Here is a 24550-nt window from a genome sequence, read left to right on the forward strand (position 1 = left end):
CTATTTAAGCTTGAGTTTTTGCATCGAAACTTTTTTTTATTTTAATGTCAAGTTTGGAGGGGGGGGGGGGGGGGGGCGACTGTGTGATAGCTATAATTGGACGACTTTTATGGACACCATTACTTCTAGTGTACTAGTATAACCTCACCGCCACCCCACCCCCTTTTCACCCGGCGAAGTCTTTAAATTACATTTTTAGATCCAGCACCACGTCAATAATTTTAATAACTAGATTTAGGTATTTTCTCACACGTGAGTTAAACTTAAAACTGATTAACATTTTTAAAGTGCTTTTAAACTTAATTTTTCGTTGTTGAGATATTTAGATTAGACTAGATCTAGATCTAGATCTAGCTTTGAGTAGGAAAAAAAATTAAAAAGATAACCATAATTTACTTAACAGAATTATTAAGAGTTGTCTGTCTTGGTTTCACGCCTTGCAGCTGTTAAATTTGTTTTGGAAGTAGAGTACCTGTTCGTTCTGTTTGTTTGCTATCGTGGAATTCGGGAAACCTGATTCCTACAGATTCTTTTATTTCTATAAAAGAGCTAAATTAGAAGATTCTGTGATCAGCTAGAATGGCAGCGAAGGAGCATGTTCTGAACTATGATCCAGGTTCATTTTTAAAGGCTCATGATTCACATTGCCATTTTTATTTTTGAAATATTTTTAATTTTCTTAAATCTAGAAATCAAGGCCCTAAGAATGCCCTAAGACTATTTTCGGTTTAAAATTTCAATCTCTGAACTTACTCAATAAGTGACTTAGAATCTAGACTAGATTCTTAAGTAAACTACTAAACTAAAACAGAAATAACTAGACTAGATCTAGATCTAGACTTAGAGTTAGACTTAGATTCTTTCTACAAAGTCACACTAACTAAGTGACTAAAGTTAAAGTGACAAGCCTATTCCCTTACTATTCTATTATAGAATATAGTTTATAGCCACGATAGCCTATTTAAAAAAAATCTAAAATAAAAATAAATAGGCCTACTAGATTCTAGATCTAGATCTATATGCAACTAACTCACTGCAAGCCAGGTTCTTTATTGCTTACCAAGAAAATTTAAATTTTAGTCTACAGAATTAGTAGTGAACATGAATTTCTTTAAGTATAAAGCCTAATCAATAATAAATTAATTAGCCTAGGCCTATATTTTCAAATTGTATTTCTTTATGAAATAATTGAAATGAAAACTGAATATTTCCAGAAAAAAATTATGATGAGGATACAATGGCGCAACAGAGAGAGATTGAGAAGGAGGTAATGGCATTTTTCTTGTTTGATGCTGCCAATGTGCAGTAAAAAAAAATTAGGCTTCTGCAGGGTAGAAATAAACATCTACTTAAATGCAAGTTATCAGTTACCCTGCTTCTTTTGTTGTTTCCATATTCACATTAAAACAATATTTGAAGACCTCCCAGTCTTACTTTATAGTATTATTTTCCCTATTTAATTTATTAATATGGTGCTTCTAGATAAGACAGATAGTTTTATTGACCATGTTTTGTTGCTAGTCAGTTTATGTATTTGAACAAGTCAAATATGTCATTACAAAAATAGATTGCAGAGTCTCAGCCACTCATCAGTGCACACTTTACCTTTGATGGCATCATTGAAGAATACACAAGAGAAGATGCGGTTTACCGGCATAAAATAGAGGTTGGTTTGATAGAGAATTTCAAGTCATCACTTTATTAGTAAAATGTATTGTTCATTACATTTTGATTTCTATTGTTTATCTAGTTTATAATGTTTTATTAATAACTTTTTCTATGGAACACAACTATGTTTCTGCAATTAAAATAATTTTGTAAAGTATATTCTTAAACTTGTAAGTTACATTATCATATTTTAAAGATTTTTTTTTTCATTCAAGGACTTAAAAAAGCGCTATGCCAATATGAGAAAAACTAGAGGAGATGGCAACTGCTTTTTTAGAGCATTTGGTTTTGCATATCTTGAAACCCTGTTAAAAGACACAGCAGATTATCAAAGGTAAGACAGGCTAGCATGTACTGATATGTACATATTGCACATTCTCTGGTTTTGTAACAGCATGATTTTTATTTCCAATTTAGTAATAAACTGCCTGTAGAGTTTCCTGCATTATACGAGACTGGTCATCCCAATCTTCTATTATTTTATTTTATAATCTATTATTTAAGAAAATTATAAGGCTAATTGGGAGCAAGCCATAGTTGAGTAAACTATCAATTTTATGTTTGTACTGTTTTTAAATTAGGTCACAATGTCTGTCAGTCTGTCTGTGGGTGGGCTTGTGGTAATCTTGAAACTTAATTTTAGCCCACATCTAATGTGGTGGGCTTGTGGTAATCTTGAAACTTTATTTTAGCCCACATCTAATGTGGTGGGCTTGTGGTAATCTTGTAACTTAATTATAGCCCACATCTAATGTGGTGGGCTTGTGGTAATCTTGAAACTTAATTTAAGCCTAAATCTAATGCACAATGCTAACAAAACTTCCCAGGTAGATTTATTGTTGAAGACTATGCAGTATCCAATAATCAATTTAATTGGAAGTGAAATTAGTCCTTATCAATTAATGTTAATGTTTACAAAACAATAGAATTAAATACAAGTATAAATACCTTGATTAGAAAAAAGCTTGTAAGTGAACTAACTATAAGATTAAAATACATTTTCATTGGCTTAAGTAGTAAATAAAAGTTGAAAATATAACATTGCTTTTGTTTTTTTGCAGTAGCTAAAGAAAATTTGTTTTTTTTCTTATGTATAGTGAATTTTAAAGGTTATTATTCTTAAGGTATTTTTACTGCTGAAATCTGGCAGTGCGCTTAACAATGTGCATACCAAAGAAATTATGAATTAGACCACTAAGTTGTTTACATGTATCATTATTACTAGTGTGAGAGGATTGATGTAGCCTGGTTTGAAATTAGGGCAACAGCTGTCAGTCTAGTGATTTCATACTTCAGTTTCTGCATCATGATAAAACACAGACAAGTCACAAAGCCAATGTTATTACAAACTAGTTGAAATAGTTCACTTAATACTTTATAATGTTGTACATTAAATATTTTTAAAATACTCAACTGTGATAAAATCTGAAAAAAATTCATACTAATAAACTTGACTATAATTTTTCTGTGTCAGATTCTTAGGGATTGCAGAGAAGTCTAAAGATGAACTGATAGCCCTTGGTTTTCCTCAGTTTACACTTGAAGATTTTTATGATACTGTAAGTACTGATCAAGGTTTGGGATGTGTAGGTTAATATTTGGTGTGAGAATGGATCAAGTTTCAGTTGGAGAATGGATCAGGTTTTGATGTGAATATGGATCAAGTTTTGATGTGAGAATGGATCACGGTTTGGTGTGTGTTTTGATAGTTGTGTAGCATGTATAGTTCAAGCGTGGTGTATGTAGAAATATTGAGCAACAGCCATCATATAATTTAACCAAACTTCCCCCTTGACTGTGTTTTGTCTAGTTCATTGACATAGTGAAGCAGGTAGAAAATCCTGGTACAGTGGAGAAGCTTTTGGAAACTTTTAATGATCAGGGACTCTCAGATTACTTTGTAGTGTACCTCAGGTTTGTCAATTTGAAATTATCTTGAATTCTTTTACTTTTGATATTTTGTTTAATAATTGATTGTTAAAGAAACTATACTAGTATTGTAATAAATGTACTTAATACTAGTACATTTATAATGTCAAACTAAAGTACTTTTTCTGTTTATAGACTTTTAGTGTCAGGTTACTTACAGAAGAATGAGGATGAGTACATTCCCTTTATTGATGGGGAGAGAACTGTCAAGCAATTTTGTATGCAGGTATGGACCAGTTTTGTATTATAAAATTCAGTTGAGGTTTAATGATGTAGAGATAGATATGTGATGCCCATACATGTCTTTAGGTTTAATGATGTAGAGATAGATATGTGATGCCCATACATATCTTGAGGTTTAATGATGTAGAGATAGATATGTGATGCCCATACATGTCTTTAGGTTTAATGATGTAGAGATAGATATGTGATGCCTGTACATGTCTTGAGGTTTAATGATGTAGAGATAGATACGTGATGTCTGTACAAGGCTTGAGGTTTAATGATGTAGAGATATGTGATGCCCATACAAGGCTTGAGGTCTAAAACTGATGTACATCTGTTTCAGGAAGTGGAGCCAATGGGCAAAGAGAGTGACCACATCCATGCGGTGGCCCTGACAAAAGCCCTGCAGGTCCCCATCTGTATCGAGTACATGGACCGCGAGGGAGACAAGTGTAACTCTTTTATCTTTAACCCTTCAGATGCAGCAGACGCCCCAACCCCCAAGCCAGCGTTAACCCTTTTGTACCGTCCTGGGCACTTTGATATTCTTTACCCGCAGTGAGCGCTTGTTGAACCATTATGTTTGTGAGAACTTGCAACAGTTTGTTTGAAGATATTTTTTGTTCTGGACTTTTGTTATAAGAACTAGCAAGAAATTAGTTTGATGACTTACAGTGTTATGAGAGCTAGCAAGGACCTTGTATGATACAGACTTTATTTGTTGTTGTAGATCACAAAGTTTTGTCAGGCTAGATATCAATTTTTTTCAAGAAATGTAAAGATCTATTGTGGCAACAAATGTCAGATTCTGGTCTTTAAAAACTTTCTCATTCTTCAGATCTGGTGTTAGGTATAATTTAAGGTCATTTATTTATAGTTAATTCTTTTATTTATTTGTACATGCATTTTTTAATTAAAACATTTTTTTTGGTTTCACAAATAAAATTAATGTAACCAGATATATTATAAATTTTATAAGATTTTGCGACACTAAGTGATACACTAAAAAATAAAATACTTACATTGAGAATGCAGACATTCATATTGTAGAATTTTATGATTAAAAATCCATTTATTTGTTTGCACACATTATAATTTTCTCTGTAATGTGTTGTCTATTCTGGGCAATATAGCATAAAAATGTTTACTATCATTCGAAATTTCAATTATAATTACTGTTAATTGACTGTTAGTCAAGATTATAGCGTCCAAACAGACATGCTCATAGTAATTAATATCTGGTTTTGTACTTAAACTATTTGGGTACTCAAGTTAAATTAATATAAAATACAACATCAAGTTTTTTTTGGCCTTAAAAATTGGTTTATGTATATAATATTAAGCAAGAACAAAACTTTGCTTAAATGTTTTTGCCTTTTGACACATGTTTAATAGAAATGTTCTAGTTGGGTAATGTAATAATACATTTTATTTCACACTGGTACATGACATGCAATATTTTGTTAGGTGTGTCAAGGTTTGTTTTTAGGATTTTTATTTTTAGACTTTCTACATGTTGGGTGCCTATTGATTGCATGTATGTATACTGTTAATTGACGGCAGATGCACTTTTTTCATGTATTGAACCTTGTGTTTATTAAATATTTTTTATGTTTAGTTTAAAAACTGATTTTTTTTAATGTGTATACTACTGCTGGTGTGTCCATCATTGACTGCCAGTGTGTCCATCATTGACTGCTGGTGTGTCCATCATTGACTGCTGGTGTGTCCATCATTGATTGCTGGTGTGTCCATCATTGACTGCTGGTGTGTCCATCATTGACTGCTGGTGTGTCCATCACTGACTGCTGGTGTGTCCATCACTGACTGCTGGTGTGTCCATCACTGACTGCTGGTGTGTCCATCACTGACTGCTGGTGTGTCCATCATTGACTGCTGGTGTGTCCATCATTGACTGCTGGTGTGTTGACTGCTGGTGTGTCCATCATTGACTGCTGGTGTGTAGAAATATTATTTCTATGTGGTCTCACCCCAAATAATTTAACCCACCAAATTGCTGGCGGTACCAACGAGTTCTTGGTCCGAGATTTCTGGACAAAAATCGTTAACACCGTTTTCTCTCAAAACAACCTTTACTCAAGTCAACGAAGGCTACAAGCGTCTCGTCAGTTGTCTCCCTTTACTAATAACAACCGCGGTAAGGGAGGGAAGGTTTGAATTAGACAAATCCAATAGACACTCTTCATTTGTAGAGGTTCATTTAGTCCACGTTCCTAGGATTGGCCACAGCGGGCTACTATCTCGGCAATTGACTGGTACGATTTATCTTGTTTCTTTTTCTCTGTGTGGAGGCACATCACCGATGTATGTGGGGTCAAATCACTGATGTACGTGGGTTCACATCATGTACGTGGGGTCACATCACCGATGTACGTGGGGTCACATCACATCACCGATGTACGTGGGGTCACATCACATCACCGATGTACGTGGAGGCACATCACCGATGTACGTGGGGTCACATCACATCACCGATGTACGTGGGGTCACATCACATCACCGATGTACGTGGAGGCACATCACCGATGTACGTGGGGTCACATCACATCACCGATGTACGTGGGGTCACATCACATCACCGATGTACTTGGGGGCACATTACCGATGTTTCATTTACAGATTGCTTGTGTCTTTTCCCATGTTATAATATACGCCTAATAAAATATGTATCTTATCTAACGGTACCGTGGTCTGTGGTCCCAATAGTACCGAGCAGTACTGTGGTCCCATCAGTGCCCTGCTCCCATCAGTACCGTGGCCTGTGGTCCCATGAGTACCGTGGTCCCAGCAGTATCGTGGCATGTGGTCCCAGCAGTATTGTGGTCCCATCAGTATTGTGGTCCCAGCAGTACCGTGGTCCCAACTCCCAGCAGTACGCTGCTCCCATCAGTACCGTGGCCTGTGGTCCGCATAGTACCGTGGCCTGTGGTCCCATCAGTACCGTGGTCCCATCAGTACCGTGGCCTGTGGTCCCATGAGTACCGTGGTCCCATCAGTACCGTGGCCTGTGGTCCCATGAGTACCGTGGTCCCATCAGTACCGTGGTCTGTGGTTCCATGAGTACCGTGGTCCCATCAGTACCGTGGTCTGTGGTCCCATGAGTACCGAGGTCCCAGCAGTGACCTTGGATTTAACTGGATTTTTGTGCAAGCCTTGAACAGCTCCGTACATTCCACAACAGAAACCGTGAAAAAACAACTGGCATCTCTATAGGTGGTCACGTGATATTTATTATTGCCTTCAGTCCCCTGTATCCCAAGCAGTGTTTGTGATTTGTCGAGTCTAAAGTTTTAAAAAGTTGTCGCTAATCTACTACTTTTAGTGCTAAAAAAATCTGCTGGTTCTTAGCCAAATTTGGATGAGGTCTAGGTAATTAAAAAATTTGTGGAAATTTCAATAATTTAAAATCAATAGTCTTAAGATGTATTTAAACCCCATCCACTTATATAACAAATATAATAGTAAAAAATAGTGTATGTGTGTGTGTGTGTGTGTGTGTGTGTGTGTGTGAAAGTGTCTTAAAGATGATTACACTCGTGGAGACTTCTAGTTACTATGCCATGAAACACTTTTCAAAAAATATTAAAATTGTAACTCTTATTTAACCCACCAAATACTTATACACAGTTTTTGTCTAACCAAAGAAGTGTTATCGAAATAAAAATGTTAACAAAAAATCTTTTCTCTTTCACTCTAACCATCTAACATTTATCGCAAGCAAAGAAGGGAAATAATTGATAGTGCGAGAAGCCGCCTCCAAAAATAGCGCGGTTCATCCAAGTACCAAAATCAATTGGAGTTATTATACACAATGGCTGTGTTTTAGAGGGTATTTTTGCTACCATTATTACCGAAAATGGCGTAGCTTGGCTTATTGGACCACACTGATATTTACATAGAGCAACATAAAGCCTGTCCTACTGATTAAATCCTCTTGTTATTCAAGTCGGCACATCGTTAGTCCAGGAATAAATACTGGCGCCTTTCTCAGCTCACCAAAGCTTCAGATTATTACTTTGACGAAAGACCAGTGAAAAATATCTTTACAAAAGTGAAAAAACATCTATCAACAAACTCTCATTATAACGAAAACAATATTACTTTCAATGTTTGTATGCCCCATTATCAGAAACTATGGTCTGTGAGTTATTTTCACATAGCCTAAATCATCAGGCGTTTTGTTTGTTTGCACTACCGAGATAAAGAAGTTCAAAACTCAAATCGTGCAGCTTTCAACACAACAAGGGGGAAAGAGAGTTCGCATTTTACCATCCGGGCACAATCTGACTGGTTTAGTAACTCCATTGAAATGTTGATGAAGCTAAAATATAAAAAATATGACGCTCGAGTGGTCAAAGTTCAGACAAAGTGCTGAGTGACGTCAAGACTCGGACAAGTCCTCGTGAATGTCCACGTAGAGGTCCGGATTCTTCATGCCGATGACCATCTGAAGACAGATGTAGCTGTAGAGCTTTCTCCAGGCCTCGCTGACCTCTTTCGTGTAGCCCTCACCTAACACTGCGGCCAGACCAACGTGCATGGAGGGCCACATGCGCTGGGGAGATAACATGACTGGTCATATGACATGTGTAGGGAGAATTTGACATTGGTCATATGACATTTGTAGGGAGAATTTGACATTTGGTTATATGACATGTGTAGGGAGAATTTGACATTGGTCATATGACATGTGTAGGGAGAATTTGACATTGGTCATATGACATGTGTAGGGAGAAATTGACATTGGTCATATGACATGTGCAGGGAGAATTTGACACTGGCCATACGACATTTGTAGGGAGAATTTAACATTAGTTGAATGACATGCACAAGGAAAATTGACATTGGTCATATGACATGTATAGGGAGAATTCAACATTGGCTATGACATGTATAGGGAATATAAGACATTGCTCTTATGACATTTGTATAGAGAGAAACACAGTTTCGTCTAACAATGAAAGCCTCCCTACCCCAATGTCACACTGACCTTGAGCATGTGGGGCTTGATGTTCCTCTTGTCGTGAGTCTGACCCAGCCCCCCCCCCCCCCAATGTCACACTGACCTTGAGCATGTGGGGCTTGATGTTCCTCTTGTCGTGAGTCTGACCCAACCCCCCCCCCCCCCCTCCCACCCCATGTCACACTGACCTTGAGCATGAGGGGCTTGATGTTCCTCTTGTCGTGAGTCTGACCCAGCCCCCCACCCCAATGTCACAATGACCTTGAGCATGTGGGGCTTGATGTTCCTCTTGTCGTGAGTCTGACCCAGCCCCCCCCCCCCCCCCACCCCATGTCACACTGACCTTGAGCATGTGGGGCTTGATGTTCCTCTTGTCGTGAGTCTGACCCAGCCCACCACCTCAATGTCACAATGACCTTGAGCATGTGGGGCTTGATGTTCCTCTTGTCGTGAGTCTGACCCAGCTCCCCCCAACCCCCCACCCCAATGTCACACTGACCTTGAGCATGTAGGGCTTGATGTTCCTCTTGTCGTGAGTCTGACCCAGCCCCCCCCCCATGTCACACTGACCTTGAGCATGTAGGGCTTGATGTTCCTCTTGTCGTGAGTCTGACCCAGCCCCCCCCCCACCCCATGTCACACTGACCTTGAGCATGTGGGGCTTGATGTTCCTCTTGTCGTGAGTCTGACCCAGCCCCCCCCCCCCACCCCATGTCACACTGACCTTGAGCATATGGGGCTTGATGTTCCTCTTGTCGTGAGTCTGACCCAGCCCCCCCCCACCCCATGTCACACTGACCTTGAGCATGTAGGGCTTGATGTTCCTCTTGTCGTGAGTCTGACCCAGCCCCCCCCCCACCCCATGTCACACTGACCTTGAGCATGTGGGGCTTGATGTTCCTCTTGTCGTGAGTCTGACCCAGCCCCCCACCCCAATGTCACACTGACCTTGAGCATGTAGGGCTTGATGTTCCTCTTGTCGTGAGTCTGACCCAGCCCCCCCCCCCCCATGTCACACTGACCTTGAGCATGTAGGGCTTGATGTTCCTCTTGTCGTGAGTCTGAACCCCCCCCCCCCCACCACCCAATGTCACACTGACCTTGAGCATGTGGGGCTTGATGTTCCTCTTGTCGTGAGTCTCACCCAGCCCCCCCCCCCCCCCACCCCATGTCACACTGACTTTGAGCTTGTGGGACTTGATGTTCCTCTTGTCGTGAGTCTGATCCAGCCCCCCACCCCCACGCCCATGTCACACTGACCTTGAGCATATGGGGCTTGATGTTCCTCTTGTCGTGAGTCTGACCCAGCCCCCCACCCCCACCCCATGTCACACTGACCTTGAGCATGTGGGGCTTGATGTTACTCTTGTCATGAGTCTGACCCAGCCCCCCACCCCCACCCATCCCCCCCAGCCCATGTCACACTGACCTTGAGCATATGGGGCTTGATGTTCCTCTTGTCGTGAGTCTGACCCAGCGCTATGAGGACGGAGTTGAGCAGCTGTGAGTCGTGTAGTGTCTCCACGGCCGCACCCAGCCCCTCCATCACCGTCACGGCGTGCTTCTGTGGACAGTAGGGTACATGGGGAGGGGGAGGGGGTGTGGGATACGTGGATGGTTGAGAATACCATGGGACTGAGTGAATTGGTGAACTAAGCTACAGACATTGATATTACTGTTCTATTATGACGTGGACTGACCTACCATCACTTAACCACATGAAATGACCTACTACCACTTGACCCCTGACCTACCTCACTTGACCCCTGACCTACCACAACTTGACCACTGACCTACCACCACGTGACCACATGAACTGACCTACCACCACTTGACCCCTGACCTACCACCACTTGACCCCTGACCTACCACCACGTGACCACATGAACTGACCTACCACCACTTGACCCCTGACCTACCACCGCGTGACCACATGAACTGACCTACCACCACTTGACCCCTGACCTACCCCACTTGACCACTGACCTACCACCACTTGACCACTGACCTACCACCACGTGACCACATGAACTGATGTACCACCACTTGACCCCTGACCTACCACCACTTGACCCCTGACCTACCCCACTTGACCCCTGACCTACCACCACTTGACCACTGACCTACCACCACGTGACCACATGAACTGACCTACCACCACTTGACCCCTGACCTACCACCACGACCACATGAACTGACCTACCACCACTTTACCCCTGACCTACCACCACTTGACCACATGAACTGACCTACCACCACTTGACCCCTGACCTACCACCACGACCACATGAACTGACCTACCACTACTTGACCACTGACCTTCCACCACTTGACCCCTGACCTACCACCACTTGACCACTGACCTACCACCACTTGACCACTGACCTACCACCACTTGACCACTGACCTACCACCACCTGACCACTGACCTACCACCACTTGACCACATGAACTGACCTACCACCACTTGACCCCTGACCTACCACCACTTGACCACTGACCTACCACCACTTGACCACTGACCTACCACCACTTGACCACTGACCTACCACCACTTGACCACTGACCTACCACCACTTGACCACTGACCTACCACCACTTGACCACATGAACTGACCTACCACCACTTGACCCCTGACCTACCACCACTTGACCCCTGACCTACCACCACTTGACCACTGACCTACCACCACGTGACCACATGAACTGACCTATCACCACTTGACCCCTGACCTACCACCACATGAACTGACCTGCAGCATCTCCTTATCAACATCCCACTCCAGCTGGTTGCTGTCGTTCATCCTGATCAGTTTAGGAAACAACATCTTCAGGTCAGGTTCAGAATCAAACAGGCTGTGGATAGAACAGACAGATTCAAACAGGCTGTGGATAGAACAGACAGAATCAAACAGGCTGTGGATAGAACAGACAGAATCAAACAGGCTGTGGATAGAACAGACAGAATCAAACAGGCTGTGGATAAAACAGACAGAATCAAACAGGCTGTGGATAGAACAGACAGAATCAAATAGGCTGTGGATAGAACAAACAGAATCAAACAGGCTGTGGATAGAACAGAATCAAACAGGCTGTGGATAGAACAGACAGAATCAAACAGGTTGTGGATAGAACAGAATTAAACAGGCTGTGGATAGAACAGTCAGATTCAAACAGGCTGTGGATAGAACAGAATCAAACAGGTTGTGGATAGAACAGAATTAAACAGGCTGTGGATAGAACAAACAGAATCAAACAGGCTGTGGATAGAACAGACAGAATCAAACAGGTTGTGGATAGAACAGAATTAAACAGGCTGTGGATAGAACAGAATTAAACAGGCTGTGGATAGAACAGACAGATTCAAACAGGCTGTGGATAGAACAGACAGAATCAAACAGGCTGTGGATAGAACAAACAGAATCAAACAGGCTATGGATAGAACAGAATCAAACAGGCTGTGGATAGAACAGACAGAATCAAACAGGCTGTGGATAGAACAGAATCAAACAGGTTGTGGATAGAACAGAATTAAACAGGCTGTGGATAGAACAAACAGAATCAAACAGGCTGTGGATAGAACAAACAGAATCAAACAGGCTGTGGATAGAACAAACAGAATCAAACAGGCTGTGGATAGAACAGACAGAATCAAACAGGTTGTGGATAGAACAGACAGATTCAAACAGGCTGTGGATAGAACAGACAAAATCAAACAGGCTGTGGATAGAACAGAATTAAACAGGCTGTGGATAGAACAGACAAAATCAAACAGGCTGTGGATAGAACAGAATTAAACAGGCTGTGGATAGAACAGACAAAATCAAACAGGCGTAGATAGAACAGACAGATTCATACAGAATGTGGATAGAACAAACATAATCAAACAGGCAGTGGATAGAACAGATTCAAACAATGTGGATGTATTTGAAGTCAGATTTAGATTTTAACAGATTAAATAGAGTGGGACACGCTGATTAGCGAATCATGTATGAGAAACACAAACAGCAACCTGAATAGATTAAATCCTGTGTGACTCTATATGGTAGTGAATATTTGTAGTGCTATTTGTGTACAGAACTTGTTCCGTTTGTGTACAGAACTTCTTCCGTTTGTTTCAAGTGTTGAGATAGAGCTACTTTATGAGACTCTGGAATTTATTCTGTCTAATGCTGGCATAAACCTATTTTCGGACAAGGCTGTAAAACTTTATAATGTAATTACCGAATGTTAAGCGGAAAGCGGATTTTTTAATACAAGTAGTCTGTTCACTGTCGGTAACTGGTCTGCTCCCTGTCTACCAAATTGCCAACAACCACATCCCCAACAACCACATTGCCCAGACAACCCCCCCCCCCCGCATATAATTGGGTGCCCCCGCACTGTACGAGCGGACATTATGTGTTGCCCAGACATCCCTCTCTCTCCCCCCCCCCCCCACCCCGCACATAACTGGGTGCCCCGCACTGTGAGAGCGGCCATTATGTATTTACAATTAAAACCCAAAGCTCGTGCTAGATCAAATCCGCCATCTTGATTTCACCGCCTGGAATAACGGTTTCCAAAAAGCAGCTTTGGGGACGTGTACCACGTTCTCAAACTCCCTCCCCCCACATCCCTTCTTCGACCGTCATAGGGCATCCACCGGAAGTGACATTGTTGTGGAAAAATAAAAGCTGTATTTTATTGGATTTTTTAAAACTGTATGGCAGATCTTGATAAAAAGATGAAGCAAGGATCCATAACTCACTGTTAGTATTACCCGATGTTTTCTGTGTTTTAGAGCCCCTGAATTCATCGTCTGTAGTAAACCCTGATTACGTACATAAAAATATAAAGCACAGTATTCGAAACTGAAACCTTTTAGGAAAGCCCTGCAGTGAACTAATTTATTATTTGGAAAGTTAACTTTCACTGTAGCATTTATACGGCTAATGGTAGCATGCACTACTTATAGTCATAGTTGTCTACAGATAGTTCATTGTACAACAATGTGAGTACACAATTATACCGACTTGCTGTACACAACCAACAATATGCATGAAGACAGATGGTTGTACGCAACAGCAACACACAAAAAGACAGACCATAGCCAGGTCATTGACACGAAGCGGCCATCTTGAATATATTAGAAGTTTCCCTAGACACAAAAAAAAAGTCCAGACCAACTTTGTGATCTGGTTTATCTCTATCACAGGGTCAGAAGTGGATCCCGTTTGTTGTAATCTGAAGAGGGAGACTCGTCTTCACAGCAAACAAACACGAGAGACTTCAAAAACATTTCAAATACAGGAAAAAGTTTGCTGTGCACATTTTTTGATGCGCGTAGAAGAAAAAATTCGCACTACAATTACGAGTGAAGTTGATGAGTAGTTTGTGTGCGTGTGTGTGTGTTGGGGGGGGGGGGGGGGGGTGGCAAGAAGGTATCTAGGATGGAAAGAGAGATATTTTCGTTTCGCTTTGTATCCTTATTGTGCGTTTTACAAGCTTTTGAAACTAAAGGAGCTGAAATTAATTTTAGATACAGGAACTTTCAGTATATTTTCGCTCTTTTATTCATTTAATTGGTGAAAACTTGAAAATCAAACGGTGCAGTTTTAAGTGTGAAAATTAATTACGTCAATTAAATACTACAATTAAAATGCTTTGATATTAACGACGTACTTCTGGTAAAAGTTAGGCCTTGAGGGTTTCGCTTCAAAGTAAATAAATAAAATAAAATGGTGGTTTGCTAGAAAAGTGAGGGGAGTTGTTAGAATGGTAAAGGGAAACCATTCACTATAACTAAAAGAGTTGTGAGACAATTTTACAAGGTTTGTGGAGGCCACTAGTCAAACTGTAGGGACGCAGTGGTCTAGCGGTAGAGAGCTGGACTGCTAACCGTAAATCTCGAGTTCAAATCCCGGTTCAAGTCAGTAGACCGTCCCTGAGTCCACCCAGCTCTGATGGGTACCTAACTCACGTTAGGGAAAGTAAAGGCGGCGGGGCATAGTGCCGACCACACTATTCTTTCATATGCCGAGGTCACAGAAACAAGTGAACTCTACTTCACTTGCCCCGTAGACCGTCAGGTTAGAAAGGGAAACTTTACTTTACTTACTTTACTTGTCAAACTGTAATGGTGACTTGTCAGAAATATTTTTAAAAATGTAGACGAGATTTTTTAAAAATTTGTTAACTAGGACATCAACAAAGATTATCAGTGAGACGAAAACTTTCAGAATTGGTGAGACGAAATCTTTCAGAATTAGTGAGACCAAATATTTCAGAATTAGTGAGACCAAATCTTTCAGAATTAATGGGACGAAATCTTTCCGAACGAGGGAAGAGACCGAGGCAGCTTCCCATGCTGTGAGGTTTAGGTCAGGATTAGGTCAAGATTAGAGCCCCTGATCTGTAATCCATCAACACTGCACTCGTTTGACCCTTTAATTCCCAAAACTTTTTTTGAGTTGTACAAATACAAGCTGCTACAAGATTTTGGGTTGAGTTGCGTTAATTAGCTATCTCTCACATAATTACCAAGTTACATGAAGCTTTAGAGCTTGAGATCAGTTTTGTATTAACTTGATCATTCAATGAAGAAATCAGTCAGACAATTCAGTGGTACTTTTATGTTTCTAAACATTGTAATTTTTCATGTGTTAATCTAATTATTCACATAAATTATTAATATAAATTAACTGTTTGATAGAATGCAAGGAATCGAATCTAAGACTTCTATTAACAAATTACTAATAAAATTTTTTATCGACCAAGCCACAAACTAAATTTTTTAGCAATTAACTATAACACTTAAACACTCTTACCACGAACAACTCTCTAACCACGAACCACAACTCTCTAACCACGAACCACAACTCTCTAACCACGAACCACAACTCTCTAAACACGAACCACAACTCTCTAACCACGAACCACAACTCTCTAACCACGAACCACAACTCTCTAACCACGAACCACAACTCTCTAACCACGAACCACAACTCTCTAACCACGAACCACAACTCTCTAACCACGAACCACAACTCTCTAACCACGAACCACAACTCTCTAACCACGAACCACAACTCTCTAAACACGAACCACAACTCTCTAACCACGAACCACAACTCTCTACTGCTGCGCGTGATGCGAGACCGTGACGTCACTCCATCAGTCATCACAACGATTTCCTCTCATCTTTAAGTAAATACACGTTATTGTTATATTGTAAACCCAGTCTGATATATGTTGATATATTACGTCGCATAACTCTCAGCGTAATGAAAGTTTACAACATTCTTATTTGTCATATCACAGCTTCTCCCATGTAGCATATCTAAAATAATATCACCAATAAAACATTACCCAATCTGATTGTTATCATTTTGTTATTGTTTACATTAAGCTAGTCATGAAGGTCCCAACAAGTATAACCCTAAGAGTAGCCACCCTTTAGTCAAAGCTTGAGGTAACTAAACTTGCTCTAATAGCCACCCTATTAATACACGTTGTAAAACAATGTAATCAATGCGAGATGATAATTTCGTTGAACTTATTCAAATTTATTCAAATTTATTAAAAAAAACTTGATTGGTAGACACGAGAACAATTAGGAGTTAAGTGACATCAATTTTACGTGACAGATCTGGTCGAACTGTTCCACATATGTTGTCACATATTTTATTGACATAATGGCCAAGTGTTGAATACATGTTGGTCAGATATTACCCACATTTTGGCACGAAATTACTCATACATATGTGTGCACACACGCACACATGTGTATGTGTTTGCTTGTATGCGCACGAGGTGTGTGTGTATGTAAATATATATGCGTGTGTGTGTGCCGTATGTTCGTATCTGTGCTCGGGTCTGTCTGTAATGGACGAACCTTTGAGTAACTCCGTGTTCTATCCCACTTAAAGCTAGTTTGTCATGACGATCATGACAGGAGATTTCACATTTTCAATCTTATTCCAATATCAGCGCCGGGGTGTCGCCCAGCGCCGGCATAGATCAAGCAGTTGTCCGACAAATCGCGTTAAAGAATCTTTGCCCAGCGGTTAGACTAAATGACGAGATCTTCCAATCAATACCTAGACTGACCGTGCCACCCAGCGGGGTCTCGGCTCACACAGCCTCCCGCCCTTAATCAGACGAGATCTCCAGCGGCCATTGTAGGTGCTAGGTCAAGGTCAGGACTGCCATATTGGCTTAAGGTTTAAGTAAAGCCTAAGATTTTAATATACATGTAACACTTCACCACAAATCCTATTTTGGAAATTAAACCACAATTACATCGATAATCTTTTACCACAAGAAGTGGTAATGTCTTACTTATTCTTTAATCTTTTAGCACAAAAAGTGGTAATCTCAACTAAAATGATAATCGCTAGCGTTTTTTTTTAAATCCAGCAAGCTGATCAGAAATTGGGTTTTAAACAATAAAATACGTTTAAACATAATAAAAAATGAACTAAAAACTTCTGCCCTTTAAAACAGAAAGTGTGGTGTGTCCGCTGGTGCAGGATTGGAATAAAAGCAAGTTTGATCGTGGGATAAAACTGATCGTCCAATAGTGGACACGATCTTCCGGGGGTCGTAGAGAGGAGGGGGACAAAAATGAAAGGAAGAGATAAAGAGAGGGAGGGAGAGAGATAAGAGATGGAGGGAGAGAGAAGGGGTGGCAGGGAGAGAAAAGGGTAGGGAGGGAGAAGGGGAGGGAGAAGGGGAGGGAAAGGGGAGGAAGAAGGGGAGGGAGAATAGGAGGAAGAAGGGGAGGGAGAAGGGGGAAGGGGAGTGAGAAGGGGAGGGAGAAGGGGAGGAAGAGGGGACGGAGAAGTGGAGGGAGAATTGGAAGGAGAAGGGGAGGGAGGGAGAAGGGGAGGGAGAAGGGGAGGGAGAAGGGGAGGGAGAAGGGAGGGAGAAGGGGAGGGAGAAGGGGTGGGAGAAGGGGAGGGAGAGGGGAGGGAGAAGGGGAGGGAGAGGGGAGGGAGAAGGGGAGGGAGAATAGGAAGAAGGGGAGGGAGGGAGAAGGGGAGTGAGAAGGGGAGGGAGAAGGGGAGGGAACAGGGGAGGGAGAAGGGGAGAAGGGGGAAGGGGAGTGAGAAGGGGAGGGAGAAGGGGAGGGAGAAGGGGAGGGAGAAGGGGAGGGAGAAGGGGAGGGAGAAGGGGAGGGAGAAGGGGAGGGAGGGAGAGAGATAAGAGAGAGAGGGAGTGAATAATTATCAACATTTTTGGTGGGAATTCTACTTCGCCCGAGGACAACCCGTTTTAACTAGGCCAATTAGATGCAGCCATTAGAGTACCACGTGGTGTTAACTTTCGTACGGGCATCACGTGATCTTGATAAGACGAGTCGTAAACTAGACGTTATGCGGTTATCATCACATACAGGCTTAGCCTAACATACAGGCTAATCCTAACATCCAGGCTAAGCCCCACACACAGGCTAACATCACATCCAGGCTAAACCTAATATCCAGGCTAAGTCAGACATTCAGGCTAAGCCTAACATCACATTCAGGCTAAGCCTAACATCACATCCAGGCTAAGCCTAATATCCAGGCTAATTCAGACATTCAGGCTAAGCCTAACATCATTCAGGCTAAATCTAACATCACATCCAGGCTAAGCCATACACAGGCTAAGCCTATCATCACATACAGACTAAGCCTAACATCACATCCAGGCTAAGCCTAATATCCAGGCTAATTCAGACATTCAGGCTAAGCCTAACATCATTCAGGCTAAATCTAACATCACATCCAGGCTAAGCCATACACAGGCTAAGCCTAACATCACATACAGACTAAGCCTAACATCATATTCAGGCTAAGCCCCACATCCAACCATGTTAAGCCCAGCATCACGTACAGGCTTAACATCACACTCTTAACTAAACAGGGAACCTGGACAAGCACAATTACATAACACTCCACTTCCCTCATCACGTGACGCACCTGTCCACCCGCCACCAAATGACGTCATACTTTATCCTATCGGCGTGACTCGCTACCCGTTGTAGAACAAAATTACAGTCCGCTTTGTCCTGGCTGGGTTCGATCCCACGACCTCTTTATGCGAGCGTAAGAGCCTAGGTAAGGAGATTAATTGTTCTCGTTTGGTCTTCCTCTAGCTGGTAACAGGCGATGGAGATTTTCTTCCTACAATCGGCTTTCAACTGTGTCTAAAAGGGTGATCACTCCGTGCGACTAAAGGGAAACAATTTGTAGCTCAGGGGAAATAACTCGTTGTTCAGGGCACAAGAAAGACAGAGGGTGCTTTAAGGAGAAAGTCTTTTATTGAGATGAAAACTCTCAGACAATATTAAATAGAATAATAGGAAATTTTAAAGATTATGGGTGACTTGAGACAAAATATGATACGCAATAAAAAATTGAGTACAAATACATGACAAAAACAGAGCGGAATTAAAAAGAAAAGCCAAAACTAGATGTTTGTTTTGACTTGTACGTTACTTTTTTAGCCGGATGTTGTTCTTCTGAAGAATTATTGTAAATATCCACAGTTTGCACACCTTATTTTAATCTAGTTCTTATGCCATTTTATTTGTTCCCTTTGATTATTATATATGCAATTGATGTTCATTGTTCATGTCTTTGATGCTGTGTAAAATCTATCAAATATATTATTATTACTGATTTAAATGTTTAAAACAATTGAATTAATAAAAATAAAAATAAAAATAAAAAAAATCTACCCCCTCCTCTCTCCCCCTCTATCCACTTTACCCTCAGACATGATAACCCCACAATCCCTTTAACTGTTCCAACGACCCCACCACCCACCGCAACATCAATATCCAGAACTTATTTAAAGTTCTAAATCTTGTCTCTTTCCCCTCATCTTTCACACTGCAACCTTTTGAAAACTCAATGCGACCACTACAACACCCTTTCCAGCTAGTCAACTTAAGTTGTTTCCCTACATAGAAAATGCTTCACTGTCCCATTGACCCTCTCTGAAAAATTTCCTTTCCTCTCCTTTCCTCTTCTGCAGTGTTTCTTCCAGACTTTTTTCTCCGGGGGGGGGGGGGGGGGCACTTAAAATCTTCGGGGGGGGGGGGGCGGTAAACTTTCTTCGGGGGGGGGGGGCGGACACTGTTAAAAGTATATATTTTCTATATAAATTATATAAATTTCATTTCGTTCGGGGGGGGGGGGGGGCGGTAAAAAATTTTCGGGGGGGCTTTGCCCCCCCGAAGTGATGCCTGGAAGAAACTCTGCTCTTCTGACACTTTCATTTGACCTTCACCCCTTTTACTGTCATCCTTTGCAATTTTTTATAATCAAATACATGACATCATGTAAATATTCTTTATGTACATTTGCAAAACCTTTCGTTTTCATTTGGTGTTCAAAATTATGTCAAATAATTTGATGTATTAAAAAAAAAAAAAAATTGTAAATATCCACCCGTACGGCGTGGAATGTTACTGTATTTGATTTAAATTGAAAAATAAAAGTATTAAAAAAAAAAAAAAAAAAAAAATTAATGAGCCCGATTGTAACGCCCACTCGGCTTGTACAATATTACTCACACCTAGTCTATAAATCTAGCTATGTAATTCTCTACGTGGGGACCATACAAGACACCACCAAGTAAGGGGTAAGCCGTTCCTACCCCGCTCTCTAGGCATATCGCCACCACCCACACCCCAAAGGGGGGAGGGGGAGGGGGGAAGAAAAGGGGGGGGGGTGGAAAGAGAGGGTAGTGTCGAATTCACAAATTATGAATTACTGAAATTACTGAAAAGTAGCAAATAAAACAACTAAATAGCGGCGTATGCTTACGGCGCGCGTCAGCTCGTTGTAACTACTTATACATGTCCTCTAACTACTTATACATGTCCTTTAACTATACATGGCCTCTAACTACTTATACACGTCCACTTACTACTTATACAAGTCCTCTAACTACGTATATATGTCCTCTAACTACTCATACGTGTCCTCTAACTACTCATACGTGTCCTCTAACTACTCATACGTGTCCTCTAACTACGTATATATGTCCACTTACTACTTATACAAGTCCTCTAACTACGTATATATGTCCTCTAACTACTCATACGTGTCCTCTAACTACTCATACGTGTCCTCTAACTACTCATACGTGTCCTCTAACTACGTATATATGTCCTCAAATTATTAATGTATAGTTATTTTCTAGCTTCTAATGAATTCCCTCTAACTTCTAATGCATTCCCTCTAACTTCTAATGCATTCCCTCTAACTTCTAATGATTTCATTTTCATTCTAACTTCTAATGAATTCCATCTAACTTCTAATGTATTCCCTCTAATTTCTAATGCATTCCCCCTAACTTCCTTGAGCAATAATGTAGACCTTACACCACAAAAACAGTGACACCAAATTTGTACTAATTAAAACCCCCCTACTTGAGCCAACGGAAACCTACAAAAGCTCGTAAAGCCAGAGATACCTCTCTAAAACATCTTTAACTCTACATACAATAACACGTAAGCCTCTCCCGCGAGAGATAAAAACATAAGAGAATCAACAGCGCATTTATCATCGAGAACACGGTACAGGACGTCAAGACTCTTCCGTGCACCCATTAACACTATATATTATTCATGATTAGATAACCCATGTGGGAAAGAACTCGCAGTGCCTTCCCTTGATAATCTGGCGGCCAAGAGAAAATCAACAGAAAGTACACACACTCTGTATTAAAAATACAACACAGAATACATATTTTTATAATCGAAAAAATATACATAATTATTTTAATATGAAACGCTTCAAAACATAACCTTTAATTAAGACTGTGATACTTTCAAACTGTTTGCATAATTTATCCAATGAAAAAGTGACACGTGTATTAAAAACCCATGTTATAAGTTGAAATCCCGAGAGGGTTTTGTTGCTTGGCATTTTATCTGTAAGGCGCCAGGTAATCTAAAAACACAAACTGCCTTTCTAAATGATGGATGAAAATAAACAAGCAGAAGCCAATTTATTAATTTTTTTCGTGTCATAAAAAACGAGCCATTTGGTGGACGTGTAATTATAACAAGCCATTACATAGTTGTGTTCGGTAATTATAACAAGCCATTAAGGGGTCATCCATAAATGACGTCACGCTTTTTTGGACGATTTTTACCTCCCCCCTCCCCTCCGTCACACATCGTCACAAACAGCCAGAACCCCCCCCCCCCCCTAAAATGACGTCACACCTTGGCCTACCACCCCCCTCAAAATTGCAGTTGAATTTTTCTTAAAACATCGATATTTTTCCAAAATTTTGTCTGAACTCTGTCAAAATAGAGTATTTTAATCAATTCCTATTGCAATTTATTAAAACAGTTTTCTAAAACGCGAAATAACGTCTAAAATTCGTTTTCTAACATTCTTTTTTTGTAATGCAAAAGTGTGACGTCGCACCATCTGAACCCCCTCCCCCTCGTCACACACCGTCACAAAATTACGGACCCCCCCTCCACCCTGTGAATGTAACGTCATTTATGGTCGACCCCTAACTAGATGTAACTAAAATGTAACCATGAAATAGAGTTTGAAAAATGAATGAAGTGCCCACTTGCTGTAGAAGTTATACGGGCTAGATATTGCACTAACATTTAATGGGGGAGGGGGGGAGGGGGGGAGGCAATGGACAAGAAATTCAGAGCAGAACAGCAGAACAGCAGGTATTCGCCAGAACATGTCACGCACTCACCACCAAAGTTTCTTCCAGGCATCTCTTCAGGGGGAGGGGGACGAAGAAAGTCTACCGCCCCCCCCTCCCGAACGAAATGGAATTTATATAGAAAATATATACCTTTAACAGTGTCCGCCCCCACGACAATTTCAAGTGTCCAACCTACTCCCCCCCTCCCCCCGGAGAAAAAAGTCTGGAAGAAACTCTGCTGACCACATAGCCATGGACACCTTGCAGAAACCGACAAACAGCATCATCAGACAGGTATTAGATTGGAATCTCCAAGAGAAAGAGAAAAGTGGGGGAGGCAAACAAACCAACAAATAAACTTGGGAACGATCAGTTGTCAATGAAGCACCCTCAGTCGGAATGCCGTGGACCTAACTGGAAAAAGGAAAAAGAACTAGTGACATTTAGCCTTTATATTTATACATTAAATCAGTTTCTAATATTTCACCGAAATGTTAGAGATACCTAAAATAATGGAAAGCAATTCTGTCAGGAAATTCCCTTTGGTCAGTACAAATATTGATTTCCCGATACGTTTTTGTCCTAAATTAATCGTTCAGGGAATACCCAGAAGAGATAACTACTTCGTCAAGAGTGTTGTCATTGGTCGTTGAGTAAGGCGATCTCAGATCCAGTTAACGACAAAACATGGGGGTGGAGGCGGAGGTGGGGGTGTAAAGGAAGGGGAGGCATATTTTCATTAGTAATTAATCACATTAAGTAGTGGTAAACAAAGTGGGAAACTAAAGTCAAGGTCAGATAGCGAAGTAAAATATTTTCATGTCCAGCTTAAGAAACAATCGATACCAAGTCAATAAAACATGAACACGACATTGTGGTAACACAGTTTGGTAAGACGACATTGTGGTAACACGGCATTACCACGACATTAGCACGACATTAGCACGACATTACCACGACATTACCACGACATTACCACATTACCACGACATTACCACGACATTAGTACGACATTAGCACGACATTACCACGACATTACCACATTACCACGACATTACCACATTACCACGACATTAGCACGACATTAGCACGACATTAGTACGACATTCCCACGACATTAGCACATTACCACGACATTACCACGACATTAGCACGACATTAGCACGGCATTACCACGACATTAACACGACATTAGCACGACATTACCACGACATTACCACATTACCACGACATTACCACGACATTAGTACGACATTAGCACGACATTACCACGACATTTCCACGACATTACCACGACATTACCACATTACCACGACATTAGCACGACATTAGCACGACATTAGCACGACATTAGCACGACATTAGCACGACATTAGCACATTACCACGACATTACCACATTACCACGACATTACCACGACATTAGTACGACATTAGCACGACATTACCACGACATTACCACATTACCACGACATTAGCACGACATTAGTACGACATTAGCACGACATTAGCACGACATTAGCACGACATTAGCACGACATTACCACGACATTAACACGACATTAACACGACATTTCCACGACATTATCACAAGACAGCGATTTACTGCAGGAAGACGGTGATCCCCAGAGTTGTCAAGTCCATCTTTAGTATCGACCACGTGCACTGGACAAGCTGCACCTGACGCGGCGTCAGATACTTGGACAACTGGCAGTGACGCCGGCGACATCTGGCACAGGGCCTGCACATCAGTGAGTGGAACATCCCCATTGTTGGTCAGTGTGGTCAGAACACTGTGGTCACGTGATGGTGGTCACGTGATGATGGTCACGTGATATGGCTCGTGATGATGGTCACGTGATATGACACGTGATGGTGGTCACGTGATATGGCACGTGATGGTGAGTAACACATCAACATCAAGTGTTGGGGCTAGTAGTTCGTGTGATACATCATCAGCATCAAGTACAGGCTAGTAGTTCGTGTGATACATCATCAGCATCAAGTACAGGCTAGTAGTTCGTGTGATACATCATCAGCATCAAGTGTTGAGGCTAGTAGTTTATGTGATACATCATCAGCA

At 41.3% G+C, this 24550-nt stretch overlaps 2 protein-coding genes across 2 annotated transcripts; one reads left to right on the plus strand and one right to left on the minus strand.

Annotated features, from left to right (window-relative positions):
- Nucleotides 1-427: 427 nt before the first annotated feature.
- LOC131951416 (ubiquitin thioesterase OTUB1) lies at nucleotides 428-5426 on the plus strand. Its single transcript, XM_059313820.1, has 8 exons — nucleotides 428-616; nucleotides 1215-1267; nucleotides 1568-1666; nucleotides 1884-2002; nucleotides 3143-3227; nucleotides 3479-3582; nucleotides 3733-3823; nucleotides 4166-5426. Exons 1-8 carry the CDS (start codon nucleotides 580-582, stop codon nucleotides 4382-4384), a joined length of 807 nt encoding a protein of 268 aa, XP_059169803.1. The 5' UTR covers nucleotides 428-579; the 3' UTR covers nucleotides 4385-5426.
- Nucleotides 5427-7458: 2032 nt separating this feature from the next.
- Nucleotides 7459-24281, minus strand: LOC131951412 (neuroglobin). The gene is made up of 4 exons (XM_059313817.1): nucleotides 24074-24281; nucleotides 11560-11662; nucleotides 10236-10370; nucleotides 7459-8398 (listed from the first exon to the last, which is right to left on the minus strand). The coding sequence occupies exons 1-4, from the start codon at nucleotides 24235-24237 to the stop codon at nucleotides 8225-8227; spliced, it is 576 nt and encodes a 191-aa protein (XP_059169800.1). The 5' UTR covers nucleotides 24238-24281; the 3' UTR covers nucleotides 7459-8224.
- Between the last annotated feature and the right edge of the window lie 269 nt (nucleotides 24282-24550).

Source organism: Physella acuta, unplaced genomic scaffold, assembly GCF_028476545.2.
Source record: "Physella acuta isolate Inbredline_101_S28 unplaced genomic scaffold, ASM2847654v3 ptg000811l, whole genome shotgun sequence".
NCBI lineage: Eukaryota > Metazoa > Mollusca > Gastropoda > Physidae > Physella > Physella acuta.

What these genes read in the sequence shown, in the direction of transcription:
- LOC131951416 (XM_059313820.1), top strand. Translation starts at nt 580, where the DNA reads ATGGCAGCGAAGGAGCATGTTCTGAACTATGATCCAG. An exon ending in TTTACCGGCATAAAATAGAG is followed by an intron (nt 1,667 to 1,883) that starts GTTGGTTTGATA and finishes TTTTCATTCAAG; the next exon opens with GACTTAAAAAAGCGCTATGC. An exon ending in TTGAAGATTTTTATGATACT is followed by an intron (nt 3,228 to 3,478) that starts GTAAGTACTGAT and finishes TGTTTTGTCTAG; the next exon opens with TTCATTGACATAGTGAAGCA.
- LOC131951412 (XM_059313817.1), bottom strand. Translation starts at nt 24,237, where the DNA reads ATGGGGATGTTCCACTCACTGATGTGCAGGCCCTGTGCCAGATGTCGC. An exon ending in GGGATCACCGTCTTCCTGCA is followed by an intron (nt 11,663 to 24,073) that starts GTAAATCGCTGT and finishes TTCTATCCACAG; the next exon opens with CCTGTTTGATTCTGAACCTG. An exon ending in TTGATAAGGAGATGCTGCAG is followed by an intron (nt 10,371 to 11,559) that starts GTCAGTTCATGT and finishes TACTGTCCACAG; the next exon opens with AAGCACGCCGTGACGGTGAT.